We start from the raw sequence: 20,314 nt of genomic DNA, 5'->3' as shown, positions 1-20,314 counted from the left end.
TCAAATTCTAGAACATCTTTTTCCCAGGTCGGTTCTTCCTTTTTGCTCTTTAATAAAATTTTCCTCTAGCACAGTGTATCTCAACCTTGACACATTTGACATTGGGGACTGGCAATTCTTGTAATGGAAACTGTCTTGTGCATTGTAGGATGTTTAGCACCAACCTTGGCCTCTACCCATGAAAAAACACCTTCACCCCTGCTCAGTTGGGACAATCAAAAGTGTCTCTAGACATTGCCAACTGTGTCCTGGGAGGAGTGATCGTGGTGGTGATAAAATCAACCCCAGCTGAGAATCCCTGGCATAGCGTTAGTACAGTACCCTTTCCTGCTTGTCTCTGCCTGCTTGTCATGTTTCATATCTTCTTTTAAAACTGAAACGATAAAATGGGTCCAAACAGTATGAAATCATATGGTAGATGTCAAGATTCAGATCTGTTCCTTCATTACTATTTGGCTAAATATAATGAGAAGAAATTTCTCTAATTAATCCAAGCTGGCTCTTTCAGGTGAAAAGGAACTCAAGATGTGCCAGACTTCTGAAAACTTGTAGTGGTTGAGAGATTTTATTTATACACTTTTCTTTTTTATTCTTCAAACATTTGTTTTTTGGTTAAGAATTAAGAGAAATATATAGACTATACAACTCATTTGTGTGAGTATCCCAGAGGGTTGTATACTTCAGTTCGGCATACACAGTGTAGGCTAGAATGTTGGGTTGTAAAACAGCAGATTTGGGGAAAGGATTGTACCTTCCCTCCAGGCTTGATGCACTCCCCCAGGGCTTTCTTGACATGTCTAATGTTTATAGTGCACTGACTTTAACTGTCCACGGGGACATCTCTTTGCAGTTGGATTGTTTTCCGAAACAGTAACTAAAAGGAAGCAAAAATGGTATTTGTTAAAAAGAAGACAGAGAAACAATTCAAGTTTAGCGGTAATAGTTGTTTTTAGTTGTTGTTGCTATTCTATCTCCTAAGATACTCTAAAACACCATGTACTCCACTGTACCCAAAAATAAATCAATTAATTATACTATGATGATTACTTCTGCTGGTAATAAAATAGCAGTAATAAAAGGAATGACAGTAGTGCATTAAGGGAATAAACAGTATCACTGAAATGTTAGGAAACACAATAAATGGGATTATGTCTCCTGATCCAAAGTTTCACACCTCCTCCTCTAGTTCTATCAGAGGAAGTTTATGATGGCCGTCTGTTATCAACCGTGATCAAAATAATAGAACAGCGAAACTTTTCATACTTATAAAAGAGATTTCATCACAAAGCTCAGAGCCTTTGATAAATATAGGGTGACTCAGCTTTAAAACACTTTTATCTTTTAAACAATTAATACGGTAACTTAGCTTTTATGCCCTCCATCCTGAGTATTTGCCACTTGAAACACTGAACTTTGAGTCATCTGGTCAGGGTTTGAACTTCTCTGGTACTGAGTTCAGAAGAATTCCAACTTTCTGGGAGTTCCTGCAGGTCCTTTCACCATCATTTACCAAAATAAAATATTGCTTTGTCATTTCATAAGAACATTCATTCCTAGATCCTAAAACCCAGACTAAGAATTGTAGGCCGGGTGGTATAGCTAGTTAAATAGAGAAAATGTTGTAGATGGTACAGCTTTTTAAAAAATCCCAATATCTTTGTAATGTGCCATTGGAAATAGATAACTGAATACTTTTTTGTCTTTTATTTTCTGTTGCTTATATGTTGTCTGGTGTGATAAGCCTTAGCTAGAGGACAAAACATATCAAAGAACATTATATGGCAAGGATGTCACCAGTGTTTGTATCAATACTTACATTAATTTAACTCTTTGTTGTTGTTGTTGTTTATTTTAAGGTTGTGTTAGTGTATTTTCGAGCTTATTTTGTCCAAAAGATTTAGTAAAACTTTGACTGCAGTTTCATGCCTATAAAATTTAAGGCTCTGAAACACTGAAGGATGGAAGTAATTTTTATGTTCATACCTCTGGTTCCTGAGGGTCCAGTTCATTTATGCTGTGAATTTAAATGAGTTTATTTAAGTGGATGGGTCAGAAGCCACTACCATCGTGGTAGCCTGGTGCCTGATTCTTAATTAAAGGCAACAGGAGATTAATTTGAAACATTAATTTAAAAGTGCATATACAAAAAGAAAGAATTATTGCAAGAAAGCCTAAAGAACTTTTCTCTTGTCCCTAGATGTAGAAGACAGAAGTAGCTCAGGGTCCTGGGGGAATGGAGGACATCCAAGTCCATCCAGGGTAAGTATATCTAATCTCTTTTCCCACAGCCAGACATCCCATATATGTAAATTCGCAAACTGAATGTGAGTTTCACATACACACATTCACATACACACACATACACACCAGAAATATATGCATATTGAATGTAATGTGGCCCAGCTTATTTTGGAATCTTTCTTCTGTTCTCTTATTAGATCTTGTTATTGAAGTTGACACCTGTTCCATTTCTGCTAAACAGAAGAAGAAAAAAACCTTTCATTAAATATTTGACCTTAACTTTGCCCGTTATTGATCTAGTATGATAAGAAAGTTATTTGTGGTAGATGGGACAACTTAAAAAAATCCTACTATCCCTGTAATGTATCGGTGGGAAAAAACTACTGAATAATTGCAAAGACATAGTGTATGAGATTCTATTCTACAAATATGATCTAATGTTACCTAATGTTATCTTTGAGTTGATTAATTTCATAAACATATGTTTAGTCCACTATTAGAGCCTTTGGTCACCAGTTGGGTTCATTCATATAATTGGTGTCAGATTTCTTCTGCTTTTTTCTACTATTTTCTTCTATGCATTGTTTGTTAGTTTGGGTGTAATGGGAAGAACATGGAGTAATAGGGGACAGGAGTGGGCTGAGGCTAGGCCATGTGTGTTTTAGTATGTATATGACCTTGGCATGCCATTTCACTTCTTTGGTCCTCATTTCCCTGATTTACAAACTAAAGAAGTAGAACTCGAGGATCTTTTATGTCCTTTCTAACTTAAAAATAGATGATTTTATATATAATCCGTTTTTAACTTCTAGGACCTCCAAAATCTATGTCAGCTTTTATAATGTACACATAATGGCCAAAATTGAAAATAGACTCAGTGCACAAAGTAAAGCAAATATACCTCCACCCCCACCCACCAGCATCTATATATAGATGAAGCCTTCTGCAGCAAGGGTAACATTTTACTGTAAGTGTTCACATTAATTTGCGGGGGTCAGGAGGAGGTCTCTATTTTGGCATAAGAGGCAGGAAAGTTACTCAAGCTGTCAAAATGAGAACGTTTCAGCCAGCCCTGGCTATACATTTCCACCTGTCCTTTGGCAGTGCGATCCTTACTCAGTTCTTCCGTGGACGGCAGGATCTCTAAGCTTCCCAGGAACTTTGTTGAGCCCTTGCACCAGCTGTCGAGTCTGACATTCTAATGCATTGTACGGATGGGTTGAGGAAGTCTTTCCTCCTCCTCACGTTACACTCTGCACTTGCAGAAATAAATCCATTCCCCTTGACAGCAAGCGCAGGAGATGACAGAACTCACTATCCTGTAGTTCGTTCAGTTTGACTTAAGTTCTTATGATTTCCCGGTCTGATCCACAGTCAAAGTAGTTTTAATTGTCTTTCTGTGAATGACGTCCATTTAGAATCATCCTGACTTTTCAGTTTGGTTTTGTATTATCTGTCCAGGCCTTTTCTTCAAGGAAGATATTGGTGAACAATTTTGAATCACTATATTGTCATTTATATTTTCTAAATTGAGAGAGGTTCTGTGGCTTGGATTATTTGTGGCAGACTGGTACCCTTTAGAGCCTTGCTAAATCCCTCTTCCCTCATTTGTAGTGGTGATATTATCTACCTTGCAGCATCGTGCTGAGGATTAAGTTAGATAATGTATATTCAGCTTTTAGTACAGTGTCTCAAAGATGGGCATTTAACAAATAGTAATTATTATTATGCAGTGCTTGGTATGGAATGGCTGAGAGTATAAAACACATGATAGGTTTTTAAAATGTGGCTTATTTTAAATAAATCAACACATTGCAGAATTAGATTACACTGCCATTCAAGTTAATTTTTATAAATGGGATCAAGTAATAGAAAACAGAATTGTTTGTGCCTAAGGTTCCAATCATCCTTTAGTGAGGTAACATGCATTTTCATTGTTCATAGAATATCCATCTTTTTTTGTGTGGGCAGATTTTGCCATTTGCCTAACATGCCAACTGACACCTCTAAGTAAATTTGACTTAGATTTTATGGGCAGTGCAACCAGCTGAGCAGAATGCTTTTCTTTCTTTTTTTTTTGGTCACTTTACCTACTTTAGAAATACAGCTGATTTTAACCCCTTCCTGTATGTTATCAAATTTCTCCATTAAAATTAAGTGACTGGGCAACTTGCAAACATTGTTTTAATTTTAATTTTCAGTAATGGAATGAGGTAATCATAATAATGAGAAATATCTGCCAAAAATTAATGTCTCCTTTAAAACTACCTTTGTGGCATAGTTTGTCCAAATCCAGAAATACTAATTTATGCTAAAGTTTTGATATTCTTTCACGGTTACATTGTAATATTCTTAACGTTCTTATATATTGATTACTTATGTAATGATCCAATTAATTCTCTTATAGCCACAATAATAACTATAACAAAACATTGAAATTTCAGTATCATAAAACCAAATATTGTTTGAATCAATTTTCCTTGGTGTTGAAGAGAGAGTAATTTTCCCACAAAGCGCAATTCTACTTTTTCTTAGCAAGGACTTATGAAAATGATTTTTAAATATTTGTAAAATGTTTTACATGTGTCCAGTGTTTTGCCTGCATTACTTCATTTGATCATGTCAACAACTTCAAGAAGTTGGTTCCACCATTATCATTTGCATAACTGAGGAAAATTTGAAGTTCACAGACTCTAGAGCCCTGTCTTTTCTACTATAAATGTGAAAACTTAGGCTGCTTAGAGTGAGGTTCCAGTATGGGAATGATGGACTCCAGTTTCTTTTAGTGGGAGATGTTTTAGTGGTGGGGGTATGTTTCCATGCTGATTTGTAAATGTAAAATTAAAATGCACTGTATTTCATTTACAGAACTATGGAGATGGGACTCCCTATGATCACATGACCAGCAGGGACCTTGGGTCACATGACAATCTCTCTCCACCTTTTGTCAATTCCAGAATACAAAGTAAGATTCATTTTAAATTAACATGTACACTTTGAATTCTTATGTTTTACCCAGGAAGGAGAAATACATACCCCAGGCACAGGTTCTGTTTTTAAGAACTTGGATCTTTAGCCAGTTCGCTCTAGTATTTTTAAATTGCGGAAAAATACTGACAGTCTTTGCTTGGTAATAGTGCATAGAAGATTATAGTATATAACTATGTGGAGTTAAATAATTCAATTATACTGAATTTGCATGGAAACTTATCTTCCTTAGGCACAGAGCACTCATCCCAATTTCAACATTGCAAAAACTAGTTTCCTAAGTTAAAATTCTAGAAGTCAAAGTGGTCCATACTTAATATAAAAATAACACTTTGGACCTCTTAGTTGGCGATGATACACAGCCAGTATTAGCTGTGAGTTTTAATTATAGGTGTTAAGGAAATAGTGTTAATGGGCTTATTGTGCTTAAATCAGAGTAGTTGTATTCAAATTGAACTGTAGAATCTGGTTGTGTATTTATCAAGGTGTGAACTTTAGTGCTAATAATAAAGGCAAACACCAACCTGCTTCACTGAAAGCACTTTACATGTAGTTTGACACTTTCTGAGTTTCCAGCCTGCCCTGCATACTGGCGTTTTTAGCATATTTTCCTGCGTTTGACTACTCTGTAGGGATGTTTGTTTAACAGCAGTAACTTGAGCAATGAAAAGATAATTCATAATGGCTTAAAAGGTCCCAGTAGCTGGTTACTTTAGTTTTGATTGAAAAAATGATCTTTGTTCTAACAAATGTGAGTTTTTAACAATATTAATAAATCTCTCAACCTGGCCAAATTCTATTGCGAATCTGTCAATAAATGAAGTTAAATTTCTTGGCTCAAGCTGTTGGACCATACTCCAAGGAAAACATGCAGCATAATTATATCATTCCGAAACCATAATTGCAAATGCTTCTAAAGAATGTCCTGATTTCTAAGTCTTGGAAGCTATACCAGTTATTTAAGGTGTAGATAGTCTTTGGATCGCAGCCACTTTAAAAAAAATCACCATGAAATCCATCGAAAGGAATTTCAGGTATTTAATATAAAATAGTCAAAGCAGGGAGATACTATCAATTTATTTTTAATGGGTAACAACATAGTTTTATTCCTTTAAGTGTCATTCTAAGTTTGAGAACCAAGAAGTTGTGTTTCATTAAGGTTTTGTTCTTTATATTTGTGCTTTTTAAACTTTAAAATGGTAAAATTTATGTTTTAATTTTGTAATTTAAATAAGAATTCCAGTTCTCTACGAGTTTTTGATAGGTAGGTGCAATACGTTCCCTGCTTGCAGGATATATAGTCAAAGGCGAGCAGGTATGTTTAACATGGGTATTAAATAATTCCTTCAATTCTATCACCATTGCTTCTCTATTCGATCTCATCCAACCTCATACTACAGAGTAAATGAATATTTTGAAAGTAATCTTGAAAAGTAGCACCTCTGGAATATATTGATGAACTTTCTTAAAAGGTTCTAAAATTAACCCTCTGATGAACTAAAGTAAATAAAATAGAAAAATAAATCACTACTCCTTTGTAAAAGTTCTTCTATAAATGAGAAAAAAGGCTTACTCTGTAGAGCAACTTGAAAAATTAATATTACAGAATATAACAAGCAATACAAATATGTTAAATAATTGTTCTTGTTCATGTTTCCTCATGGGCAAATGCTTTATGACCAATTTTCTTTTTCAATCCAAATAGTATTTAAAATAAGAGTGGGCTGAGAGTCTAGAGCCGAGAAAGCTGACTCTTTTCACTTGGTTGTTGTTTAAGCTGAAAATCCATGTCAGTCTTGCTCTTTTATCCCGTCTGCCCTCCGTCCCATTAAACTCTTAAATATGGAGGCCCAGACAGTCCCCTGTATTGTGATAGGAAATGCTACTATGTCCACGAGTCTCCCACCCACTGTTCCCAATGAAAGGACTTCTCTGTTAGATAAGCTGTCTGGTCTGAAACATGGCTCTTTATTGTTTACAAACTGCTACATTTTCCACCTCAAGCAGATTTTTGCACAGAAAAGAATTGTGCTTGGGCTAAATGGTTTATCTGACATTAACGGTGCAGTGTCAGACTCGGGTCAGGGAAGTCGCCCTCAGAGGGAGAGGGCATGGCGCAGTGTACAAAGAAAGGAAAGAGGGAGAAAGGGACACTGAAACAAGTATGAAATACCTTACAGTTTTAGTTCAGAGAAGAATTTTAACAAATATATTTTTAGACTACTAAGATGCCGCATTAAATACTCTTCCCAACGCTATAATTTCTCACATCCCAAACGCCTTCCTGATTGACTTGAGTGTCTCAGTGCTAGATTCAGGGAACAAAGATTCTCATTGATTTTGCCCAAGCTGCTGTTGATTTAAAATGAAACCACTTTTAAGATGAGTCGTGTTGGTGTTATGTCCCATCCTTGCAAAGAAAAGATAGGTCGTTTTCGAAAAATGAAGAATAACCGATTTGGAAATGGGGACGAAGAGAAAATAAAAGCTATTTTTGTGAATAACTTGAACTTGTGGAATACGTGCTATATTTGAAATTGTTCTTTGTATCCAGACTCAAATCCTGTGTTAGGGCCCTTGTGGAAGATTTCCCTCTACCAAAGGAAGGTATTATTAGACTTTACTGTAAGTTTCTGACAACAATCCTATATCCATTTTCAGGACCCTTAACTGGTTCTCATTAAAACTACAAAGGCTTTCTTTAGATTTCAGACTTAATTCGGCCACGATGTCACATTAGGATAAAAACTATAGCATCAGAAATAAATCAGCCACTTTATTGGACCAGATTCTCTATTGTCAAATCAATCAAGCCTGTGACTGAATTAGGCGTCTGCTACAGAAATAAGTGACACTAATTTTACGAGAAAGAGTTATTAACTGCAGATGACCTGATTTTTTTTTCTTTGTTTTAGTAAACTATTCACTTAGTGAGTTTTATTTTATTGCAAGGAAAGAAAAAAATACTGAACTACTCTCTCCTTTTGGGAGTGAATTATTTTTATATGTTTTGTTTTTTTATGGCAGTACACTGTTACACTATTTTGGGGAAATGATACAGGCATTGCTAATGTGTTTGCTCATAAAAACTCTTTTATGGTAACAAAACCCTTTATTACAATTCTGAGCTTTCTGTGTTCACCTGAAGGTTTTGCATAAATGTTATGCAGTTTTGCTGATATACCTATGTTTGGCACTGAAATACCAAAATTCAATTTATTTGTGTCTCTATCTCAAATTTATGCAAATGGGATATATTTTATAAGGGCAATAAAGTATCTGTTAATTTCTTCTTTTAGAAAGTTAGCTTGCATATCTGAAAATAATACACTGTATGATAACTTGTGAATCCCTATACTAAAAATAATGGAGCACACGTGCATTTGTGTGCATGCACGCACGCACACACACACAAACATGTCTATTATGCTGCAAAATTGGAGACATTTCTTGGTTTATAATGTTGCTTTCCTTTTCCATTGCTGTTTGTAGCTTTAGTTGCCTTACGAAGTTTCAGAAGTTGATATTGCATAAATCCTTTAAGGAAATACATACAGGAAATAAAGACACAAGTCCCTAAAAGTTGGTTAAAAAAAAATTAGACGTGTATGGATTTTTGTTTTTGTCGGCATATGGGGGGTTCTGGAGGTGTTGAGAGAGTGAAGCACTAAGTGATCTAGATGACTGCCTGCACTGACCAATCCTCACAGCCTCTTACCTGTCAGTGTGTGCCACCTCCTTGCTTGGGTAATGTCAAGCCAACATTACCGGACAAGTCCATGTCCGGTATTCTCTTTGGAGAAAACAAACCACTCTTTCCTTTGACTACCCACGATTACCAATGATAGTGTATATTTTACGCTGTGGGAAACTGGTTTGCTGCAGTTTTCAATAGTTTGATTAAACCTTTCCAGGTTGTCAGTGGCTAGCTTTGAGAATATGCTAATAGGACAGAGACCTGGGTCCTAGTCTTGTGTCTTTAAGAGGATGGTTTATATGCTATGGAATATTTTGAAAATCCTGACAAGACCTATATGCAAAGAGTATGGGTTTTTTGTTTTTGTTTTTTTTTTGTTTTAAATTGCTGCTGTTTTTCTTTGCCAAGCATTCAAGTTTTGCAGGTAGTTGTCCAAATATTTTTGCAATGGTAGACAATGTATTTTCTAGCTAAAACTCTTTGATCCAAGGAAGGATCTGAGCATGACTTTTCCTTCTATTGTTTGAGAGTCTTGATTAAAAACCAGATTATCTGAGGATAAGTGAGCACTTTGCCCAGTAAGATTACATACATGGATTGGTAACTAAAGGATGTGAAAAGTGATACTTTTGTACAGTTGGGTGCAGTTTAGCTCAGCATCAGCTGCTATGTTTTCACATGTCCCATTGTGAATGGTTTAGTTTCCTTATTGTGATATTTTGTTCTGGGCCTGCTGGTGGTACTTTACTAGTGTACTAGTTTACCACCATGTGGTAACTGGTTCTAAACTAGCTCAGCGGGTCTTTTTGCAGCAAGATTAGATTGAGGTTTCAGTCAGAACTGAAGAAAGCTGCTGGCTTATGAGATGACCTTTGAATCTCATCTGGGTTAGCGGTTGATATTTTGATTTGGTTACTGTGGTCATATTGTGACAGCTGCTGGCTCATTATAATTCAGTTCCACTGCTCAGTTTGCCTAGCAGGAATATTTAGGTTTGTATTACTTCAAAGTGTTTATGGCTACCCTGAGTTTAGCTCAGCATAAAGGTGAAGTGTTGTGAGTGTTTTCAAATCCCAGTGGCTGAGGAAAGTGCCACAGTCTTCTTGTAAAACTGCAAATGTGAGTAGATGCTAATGCAGGGAATGTTTTCTTTTCATTGTAAACTGAAAACACCTAAAGAAGAGACTCTTACTGGTAAAAATTGTTTTGAAAACCTTAACATCCGAAGGAAAAGAATGACCACAAAGAAACATAATTTTTTCAAAGCATGGGTAAAATTTACCTTGACCTCTTAGATTTTTTTTTCCATACAGGAGTATAAATATGAGAAAATAACAAAACCTGCAGAATAATGGCAATTATTTGATGTTTGAAAGTGCCAAAGTTAAAATAATACTTCAGTAATTTCATGAACATTCAGTTGTGAATATGGATGTCAGCTCTAGAAATTTTAGTTCACTTTTAAAGTGCTTTGAAGTTAAATAGTGATAGGAGCGTGCTGCTTTCAAGTTCATTAGTTATGGGACCTGTCTCTTTGTGCACTTTCAGTGCCTTTTTTTTTTTAATGACACATTTTTTAAGCTTGAGCTTTTCTTCGTATCATCTGTTATATGTTAGACAGATAATGTGATAACAGCAATTTCTGAGAGAAGAAATCTTTAAGAGTGTTTTTAGTTGTTTTTACTGTCTTTGTTCCAGGTTTTTGTTATTTTAATATGTTGAACTTGAAAAGTCTCCCAGAATCATTGACAAATATGACTTTTCAGCATCATCACTAATGATTTTATTAATACTGATTATTGGGCTAAGCCTGGGAGTCAGGAGAGCTGAGTTTTCTACTCTGTTTTGCTTCAACTGTCTGTGGGTCCACAGGTCAGCTCATTTTCACGTCTCTAAATTGAGGGAGGCACAGACCTTTAGATGATCTCTGAAGTAATTTTCTCATCTAATGGTCCATTGGTCTTTTAGGTATGCCATTTTATCCGTACACCATATTTTATCTTTAGAAGTGTTTTATCGTTCTTTCTAATCCATTCATTCATCTCTGTTTTATGATACCTTCAAGTAAATTTGGTAATGATATGTTTTCCAAACATAATTCTTTAAAGCCTGAGTCAAATGGATGTTTCATTTCTACTTTAACTCATTCCAGATCTATAGCTAAGGGATTGACTTGATCTGGGAGAAAATAATAACTCATTAAGTGGTAGCACCAGGAGAAAAGTGTTATGCATAGGCCAATGCTTGGCACAGAGTTTTCAACCTCAGTAAATAGCTGTTGAATGATTTAATACACAAGTGAATCAGGGAGTCAAATATATAGAGTTTAAACCCTGAATGTAAAGCTCATAAATTAAAGTCAAGTCTCTATCTTACTGTGTCAAGAAGAAAACCCTAAACCAGAAGGAGTCATATAGAAATTCAATTTTTACCCTCCCATGTTACATCCTGGACTGTTGAGAAGGTTCTCCTAATATCAGGCAATGGGCCATGCTGCAGTGTGGTAGATTTCTGCTTTCAATAAATATACCACAAATTATTTTATTTATCAAAGGAAATATAGTAAGATCTATAATTTTTGAAAGGCCAATGTAAAGAGTTGTGTTTCTAGAATTCAAAGAGAACTTATTCCTTCTTGCCCAAGCAGTAAACCTGCCCATTGCTCTCTCATTGTTCTTGTATCCTTTGCATTCCACTGCCTACTCTTTGGCACAGTACAATTAATACTGCGATCATCAAACTTTCTTAGAGTCAAGCCAGGTTCACTAAACAAGGTTTTCTGAAAGTAGAAGAGCTCATACCAGAGAAAAGTTAATTGAAAACAATGGCCAACAGAGAAGTGTGGATCTTCTAAATTCCATGGGGGAGGTTTCTCTCAAAGAAAGCTATTGATTCTATGGGAAAATAAATCATTTCAGAGTCACATAAAAGTAGAAAACACTGTATATCAGGTAGGGAGGCTTTAATTTGGATTAATGAAAATGTGACTAATGGGGGCTTAAAAATAGTTTTTCTCATACCAGAAATCTGATGGTAGGCCACTGCTAGAATTGTTTGATTTGCGGATCAGTGATGTCAGGGCTGGTTCTCTGTGATTCTCTTGTCTTTTCCCTCATTGTCTCAAGATAACTGCCACAGTTTCAGAGATGACGTTTGAGTTTGATGCAGAAAGAAGCAGGGGAAGGGTGAGTCCAGCAACTTTTATCCTTTCCCTCTTGACTTGCCATCACTACTAAATCCCATGGCCATCTCTCGCTGCAGAGGTTGGAGATAGGGATGGAAATGTACACTATTACTTCTCTAGCCACTTGCATTGAAAGAGGTAAGAGAAAAGGGAGCTGGTGCTGGATATTGGGCCTACCAACTTGTAGTGCTGGATTCATGGTTTAGTTTTATTAAGAGGGAAATACATAATTTTCAATGCAATAGTTGCTCAAACTTACATGTAATAAATGACCTGTAAAAATGTGTCTCATCTCCAAATTCTGGTCAGCAAATTAGAGAGAATGATGAGGAGGCATTGAATAGAGAAAAGCAGAATATCAGAAAGAGAAAGATGGACCAAGTGTGGGCATGTGAGTCCTGTATGGGGAAAGAAGTCTGAGGCATGCTGCCCTCATTCCACCTTCAAGGCCTTTGCTTCCCTTCAACCTTTCAATGTACCAGTCCCTTGAGCAAGGCAATTATGTACCAAAGTCAACCCTTTTTATGTCTTCATTCCCTTGATCCTTCTCTTTTAGGTGTCTGGCCCAAATTCCTGCCAATGTGCCCAGAACTTCCTGGTCATGCAACAGACCCATAGCTCTCGCCTCTGGCCTTTCCCCAGCCCCTTTGTTGGTTTCTGGGAGAGCCAAAGACCAGTCCCAACTCCCACTTGCTTCTTAGCCTTTTTTTGTGTCGTTTCAGAGCAGGCCTGGCATCCTGGAGCAGAGGCTCCCAGACTTTCCACTACAAGTGACAGGCAAAGATCTTTCCCCTGCACCACTGTCAATCTAGGAAGTTACTTCCAGGAATCCTCCATGTCACTCAGGCAAGAATGCCCACTGCCTGGAGCACAAAAAAATGAAAACCAAACAAAACAAAACCCTCTTTTATTTTAATATGTATACAATTTTATTTGTTATTTTTAATGTGGAGGACTAGGTATGGCCAAAAGACATTTAGTATTAGACAGTTTGCCAAGACTGCATTAAATTGTGATGAGAGCTGGTGCCAGTGTTTGGTCAGAGATTTCCCACCCCTATTGAACAGGATTGTGGAATGATCAGGAGATGGGAACCTGAGAAGGAGAAAGGACCATCTATCATTAAAGGTAAACAGAATAGGAAATAAAGGGTGCTGTTTATATTTAGTGCTAAAGTTTTTCTCCAAGTTTTTCGTTGGGAAGATGGTTTATTTAAACTTTGCATAAGCTTGATACTTAAAATTGTGCCTGTAATGGCACTAACCAGTGCCTTGCTTCTTGACTGGATGGGGGAGTGTGCAGAGCAGTGGTGAACATTTTGAACACTTTGCAATTCCCATACCTGGGCTCTGGGAGCACAACATCATTAGAGTTAATGGGTCTGTGAACCTAATGTCCATGACAGTTGTGTGTCTACTTTAGATAAAAGACTAATTTAATACTCTGCTCATATGATAAACGTTCAATAGGACCAAGAAGCAAATGAATTCAGTTTTAAGCACTGGAGGTCCTGAGCGGCCTCATGGTATAATGGAGTAGACTAAGGGTCACTTCAGCCTTAGTTTGGATTTTTCTACTTTGTGATGATGGGACTTTGGGCAAATGATGACTGAGCCCTGACTTTTTGATTCTAAAGTGAGGGTAGTAAACCCTGTGTGCATTGCCATGGAGAGGTATGCTTTTCAACAACTGTGCTCTGCTCCTTGACTGTTGTCTTAGAGCATTGCTGGGACGTAAGACATTTTTCTCTGTGCAATTAATTGAAAAATCTATAGACAGTGGATCTTGGGTGATAGCAGTTTTAAAATACCTTTACCGTCTAATGAGAATAGAACAGAAGGCAGAGACAGGTGGAGGTAGTATAGAATGTTCAGTTCTGTAAATATCAAGACCAAAATGGAAAGGTTTCTTTTTGAGCCAATCCACAAAAATAGTTATCCTATAAAATAAGTACCTCTTTGGGGACAGCTTTGTTGAATGCAGATGTGCCCCTTTGTGAAATATTTGCCTCCCCCCGTTCTTTTCACTCCAGTTAAATGCTCTCAAGTTCACTGTTACCCAAGCTCCCAGTCAGGAGTTGGAGCCATGAGAGTAGGGACCTCTCTGACAGCTGAGGTTTCTTCGTCTGCATTGCAGGTCATCTGAATAACAGAGTGACCACTAGGCAGGATGCTGGTCATCAAGGACATACTTTTACAAGTATCTTCCATATTCTAGGGAAGGTAAGGCGTTCTTGTTCCCTTCAGTTCTTTCTTCTCCAGAGAAGGTAGGCATAAAATATTGCCTCTTATGTGATTTTGCCTCTCATTTCCTTCACTCTCATTGGTTTCAGAATTTTTCTTAAGGGATCCTGTCTTATTTCTGGTGGAAAGAAGTATTCAGTTGATCTCATTTTGCAGAATATCAACTAGGAACCAACAATTGCCAAACGTATGAAACATAGACAGGGATTAAATTAAATTTACTTCTAAGCAGTTAATAGATACAGCCCAAACATTTTTCATCCTCTTGATTGTGTATTAGTCACTCATAAATTCCTTTTTGACACATTTTATTAATAGCGAAAACTGTAAGAAAGTGTGACTTTAACTTGGTATAAAATATGCCTGTTTATATTGTTTAAGTTTAAAATAAAACATCTGAAGCTTGTGTATAGTTTAAAAATCCCAATTAAACCCTAATGGACACGTGTTGGTGAGAATGTGGAGAAACCGAAACCCTCATACATTGCTGGTAGTCTTGTAAAACGGTACAGAACTGTGGAAAATAGTTCGGCAATTCATCAGAACGTTAAATGTAGTAGTACCATATGACCCAGTAATTCCACTCCTAGGTGTATACCCAAAAGCAATTGAAGGCAGGGCCTCAATCAGATAATTGTCCACCAATGTTCATTCACAGTAGTCCAAAGTCGGAAACAACCCATGTGTCCCTCAAATGATGAATGTAGAGATAAAACATGATACATTCACACAGTGCATTGTTATTCAGCCCTAAAAAGGAATGAACTCTTGATCTCTGCCATAACAAAGATGAACCTTGAAAGCCTTATTCTAAGCAAAAGAAGTCAGACACAAAAGGACAAATATTGTGTGATTCCTCTTGTATGAAATATCTAGAATAGGCAAATTAATAGAGACAGAAAGTAGATTAGAGGTTACCAGGAGCTAGGAGGAAGGAAGAATTGGGATTGCTTACTGGATACAGATGATCTGTGTGGGATGATGAAAATTTTTGGCAATAGATAATGCTGATGGTTGAACAACATTGTGAATGCATGACTAAAATGGCTTATTTTATATTATATAGCTTTTTTTTTTTTAAACCACAGTAACATTTAAAAATAAAAACAAAATTAGTGGAGAAAAAGTGGAGGATGAACAAGGCCATTGTCTTAGAGGAGAAAAAGTAGAGGATGAGCAAGGTCGTTGTCTTCAGTTGAGTTTTGGTGGGACTCCCAACTGTCCCCTCTCCATTTGTGAATGCTTAGGCAAGTTTCTTTAGTACCTGATGGAAGTTCCCATCTGAATAGTTTCTCTGTTGAAATGAAATAACATGAAAAGCATCTGTACTTTGTTTTAGTAAATGCAAATCATTGTACCTACTGTTATTGTATCCTGGTTGATTTTTCTGTTATTTTCCGACCAACTAGGAAAAAGTGATATCTAAACTTGAGAATTGTGTAGTAAATTTTGGCAGAACATGGAGGTGATTATTTAAATGCCACCCTCCCATGGGCCATGTTAAAGCTGAATGAAAACAGAAAGTCTGTAATACCTGATAGCATTTGGTGAAGAAGGAAGACAAGAGAAGTGACAAATGGGAGAGAGGAAAAATAACATACAAAACTAATTTTAGAACGTTCTGATCTCAAAGTACTATTTAGGATTGTAGACTTGTATCATCAGCTTTGGCTTGGTTGTCTAAGTCTCTGAAATAACTAAGTTACTAATAGTTTATGCCTTTTCCTTACCTTGGCTATTCAGACCAAGCCATACTCTTAACAACAGTTCTGTAGCCAAAGTGGAATGCTTTGGATGCAAGCATGAACTCTTTATGTGTAACTGATTGTACTTAATTGGGCAATATCAAATGGTGGAGGGAAATTTATTAGTGACCTTAACTCCTTCAGACCTTGCAGAGTAAATGGAAATGAGCCTAATATCTGTATTTTTTGAAGTCTTAAAAATTGGTCTCCTGGCATATGATTGAATTAATGCTTTATATTATATATTTCTAATTATTTAGGTTTCCTTTTTTCTTATTTATTGGTGGTCTCAAAATATTATTTAGAAATTGAGATCAGTAAGCAAAAATATTTTAGAAAATCTTGGTGGATCACCTCAGTAGCAGTGGATGACCTCTGAAAGGCATCATAATATATAGTTATGGGAGAAATACTGGCCTGATAAACAGGAGATTGTAGAAAGATTTTTGTGATTGTGAGCTAGCTATTTCTCATTTCAATCTCAGTTTCCTTATTTCTGTTATGGTTGAGAGAAAGAACATTCAGAAATGAAAGGGTTCTGAAAATTGGGATTCCATGTTCCATTCATGACAAAGACCTATGTGTAATTTCAACACCAAATTGAAAATAAAGCAAAACGAAGCAGCCTTGCTTACTGTCTTTTTTCCCCCTTGCCATTGTATTACTTTATGTGTGTGAATTTTTATCATTTATTTATTTACTTAGAAAATAAGTATATCAAAATGAGTAATGCCCAAGAACTAATAGTTTTCCTCAGCTAGTCTACAAATGGGCTAACCGACTTTTAAGGACCTTTTATAGTAGTTAGTTAGGTTTTACCCCTTACCCTCATGAGTTTCATTTACTTCTGAAATAAAAATTCACAGCTATTGTCTCAGTTGGGCTGATACTAGTTTAAGGATGGAATGGGGTTCACACCTACTTTAGAATAAAAAGAAGCTCTATGTGACTTCTTGAAAATATTCACAGAACAGAATGAGAGAGAACCCACTATCCCTACAATTGTAACTGCATTGTAATGTTCCTTGCAAACACTTTAGAGAAGCTGCTTGATAAATTGGCTTTAATTTGCTGCAGTTGTCCATAGCTAGATGCCCTTTCTGAGTTGCCCACATTCCTCAAGGTGGAATGTGATTGTGGAAATGCAGTTTGTTTGCCCAGGCAGTGGATCTGCATTAACACTGTAAAGTGTACATATGGGAAAATCTTTGAATTTGCTAGGCCATTTAGCTGTTCAAGACACGGTCCATTAGTGAGGCAGCGTACAATGGCTTTTCTGAGTGCTCTAGTTAAGGGGCAGGATGTGTAAAGTAGTGTACACTTAGGTGGATAATTAATAATTAGCATTAACTTGTAAGGCTGTAATATAATATATAGATTTCCACACCTGTTAAAATTTTATCACATCAGATCACCTCTCCTTATTCTGAGAGAGCATTCTTCCCTGTAGAAAAGGAAAGAGCACTCCCGTGCGTGTGAAAATTTTAGTGACTAGGAGCAGACTGGTTTTTGTATCCGACACTGGTTTTTCCATGCTTTTTATGATTAGAAAACCATAGTTTAGGGATCATATTTAAGTAACATTCTCATACAATACTATTTTGCATAGTCTTGACTACAGATGACAAAACACTATTTAGTATCATGAATCATATTGAATCATATGGTGGAGCATTCTGACATTAGAGAACCTTGACTTATCGAAGAATCTGCCACTAGACCCTCCCCCTACATATACACCAAATAATGGGGGCTATTAATCTTATAATTTCATTAGGTAAATATTCAGCCAAGAAGTCTTTTCTAGAGGCTAAGTTGAAAGGGGTAGGGAAGATGAAATGTCAATCCTCATTTCAGGTTTTGGCTTGGTTGTATCGTAAGCCGTTTTTACACCTCATATCTTAGCTTTCTTGATTATCAGATGTAGTGGAAGTGCTCCTTTCCAGCAGGGAGGGAAAGGGCAAATTACATATTTACTTTTGTAAAATCAAAGCAATATATCCTTTTACTTTAAAAGTTTGATTAGCTTCTTGATAAATAAAATTAACATGAGTTTGCCTGAGATCATATGGCTCTTCCAATTTATAGTTTTAAACCATATATGTAAGCTCCATTTATACTAGCCAACCAAAATTATCAACTTCAACCCTCAAATTAGTCTTTGGTTCTTTCATTCATTCATTCATTAGTCCAACAAATACTTGTGGGAAACCTTCCATGTGAGGCTCTGTGTTAGGTACTCTAGTGATACCCATTTTTCTTGCCTTCACTGTGGTCCACAGTCTGACAAAATCAGGTAAGTAACAGATAAGTCAAGGTATTAGGCAAGAATTGATGGTTTCACTGGTGCTGTTGGATTGTGAATCGAGGGTACCCTCATAATAATGGCTACCCACATTGTTGAATGCTCCCTGTGTACCTGACACTTGTTAAATATTTTACATTTAACATCTTGTTTACTCCATACAGTAAGCTTCCTTGATAGGCATTGTCATTCTCAATTTACAGAGGAAACCACTGAAGATCAGAAAGATTAGGCGGCCTGCCCAGTGGCAGGTATGGAAGACACTTGTCAGAGTCCAGATTCCAAGTTAGATCAGCTGAACTCCAAAGCCTTTGCCCTTGACCACCCCTGTACTGCCTCAGTTGTGGAGACTATGGAAAGAATTGTCAGACGCCCAATATCAGTTAAACGTGTGCTCAGCTGCAACTAATAAAATACCTGCTAATAGTAGGTTAGTCAAATAAGAATGTTTTTTTCCCCTCACTTAATGAGATGTCTGAGGTAGGAAGTTGCCTGGGTGGATTCAGCAAATCAGTGTTTCCATCTTTGCTTCTTTCCATGCTTAGCATGCTAATTCGTTCTTCAGAATTTCCTCTCCTGCTTGCCAAGTGGCTACCAAGCCCCAGACACCACTTTGGAGTATAGGACAGGAAGCAAGAGAGGCAGAGATTAGGGAAGCATCTCTACCTACACATATATTCCCATCCATCAGGAAAATAAAAGCATTCCTTGAAACTGGGAATTCTGTCTCCAGCAAAATTCTGCTAACAACTTATTGGCCAACGCTCAAAACAGTTATCCATCCATTGCTGCAGAAGACCATGGGAAAGTGAACTTTAACAACTTTAGTTGGGTCTATGGCTCAGAGGTAGGCAAGGGAGAAAGGGGTTAGGAATGGGCATTGGATATTGTTTTAGTAGAAGTGATAATGCCTGAACTGAGTTTTAAAGGGTGTGTTAGAGCTATCTAGATGAAAAGAAAATTGCCAGGAGCAAGGAACGCATATGGGACTGAGAGGGTATAAGAGAAAGCATGAAACAGGAAGTAGTTCAGTAAGACTCGGCTTCATTTCTTAAGTAAAGGGAGGAATGATGAAATTGCAGTGGAATTCAGGCCCCAGAAAGTGAGGGGTCTTTCTTGTACAGTATGTGGAGGAAATTGCGTTTTCACTGAAGCACCTGGTGAGCTACTCAAGGATTGAATTTAAATACTGGGGTGACATGACCCAATTTATAGTTTAGGGCAATCTTTCAAGCAACAGTGTAAATAAGTGGCAACTTGAGAAACTGGGGAATATGTCGGAGGGTGACTGGAGCAATTCCAAGGGAAAATGAAGAGAGATTGACCTGAGTCAGGAACAATGGGGAAGAAGAAGAGGATATGGATTTGAGTGATATTAAATTCATGGAAATGGTTGGATTGGGTAACTGATAGACAAGGGAGACATCATGCTTGGCTTCTTGGTATCTGGCTTGGGCCGCTTGGTTGACAGTGGTACCACTCATTAAGATGTGGAATATGGGAAGAGATGTAGCTTAAAGGGTATATTTGCTAATTGAAGTCATGGGAATGGATAAATTATCCAGGAAGAAAAGTAAGTAGGCCTATTTTTGATTAATCATTTTGCTCTCTAATAAATTGCAAACAAAAAACCCAAAACCAAATAGAAAACATCTCCCATCTTTTTTTTCCCCTGTAAACATGGTATATTTAAGAAAACTGGATAACACTTGATTTGCCCACATAATCATCTCCAATGTTATGTTATTTAATCCCTAATCCCTATCCTACTATTTTTAATTTCCTTTTTTATTAACCCACAAGATATATTAGGATGTCAAATGGAACCTTTGCTTCCAAGCACAAATTATTTACCCATCATTTTGGGAAGATGCCATAGATCCATTAAAATAGAATTAAACTTTGAGTTCT

General features: G+C 36.8%; 1 protein-coding gene across 14 annotated transcripts in view; it reads left to right on the top strand.

The window, feature by feature from the left end:
* Positions 1-20,314, top strand: part of TCF4 (transcription factor 4) — a 348,268-nt gene that overhangs the window by 119,825 nt on the left and 208,129 nt on the right. For all 14 annotated transcript variants that reach the window (XM_023589219.3, XM_058277770.2, XM_004459850.5 and 11 more), the window contains 2 exons: positions 2,198-2,259; positions 5,110-5,206. In XM_023589219.3, the coding sequence (XP_023444987.1) occupies positions 2,198-2,259; positions 5,110-5,206 (159 nt within the window). The remainder of the gene's footprint in view (positions 1-2,197; positions 2,260-5,109; positions 5,207-20,314) is intronic.

The sequence above is a fragment of the Dasypus novemcinctus genome, chromosome 16 (genome assembly GCF_030445035.2).
Source record: "Dasypus novemcinctus isolate mDasNov1 chromosome 16, mDasNov1.1.hap2, whole genome shotgun sequence".
NCBI classification, from domain to species: domain Eukaryota; kingdom Metazoa; phylum Chordata; class Mammalia; order Cingulata; family Dasypodidae; genus Dasypus; species Dasypus novemcinctus.
The sequence above is the reverse complement of the archived record's forward strand: the minus strand, read 5'-3'. Positions and strand labels throughout refer to the sequence as shown.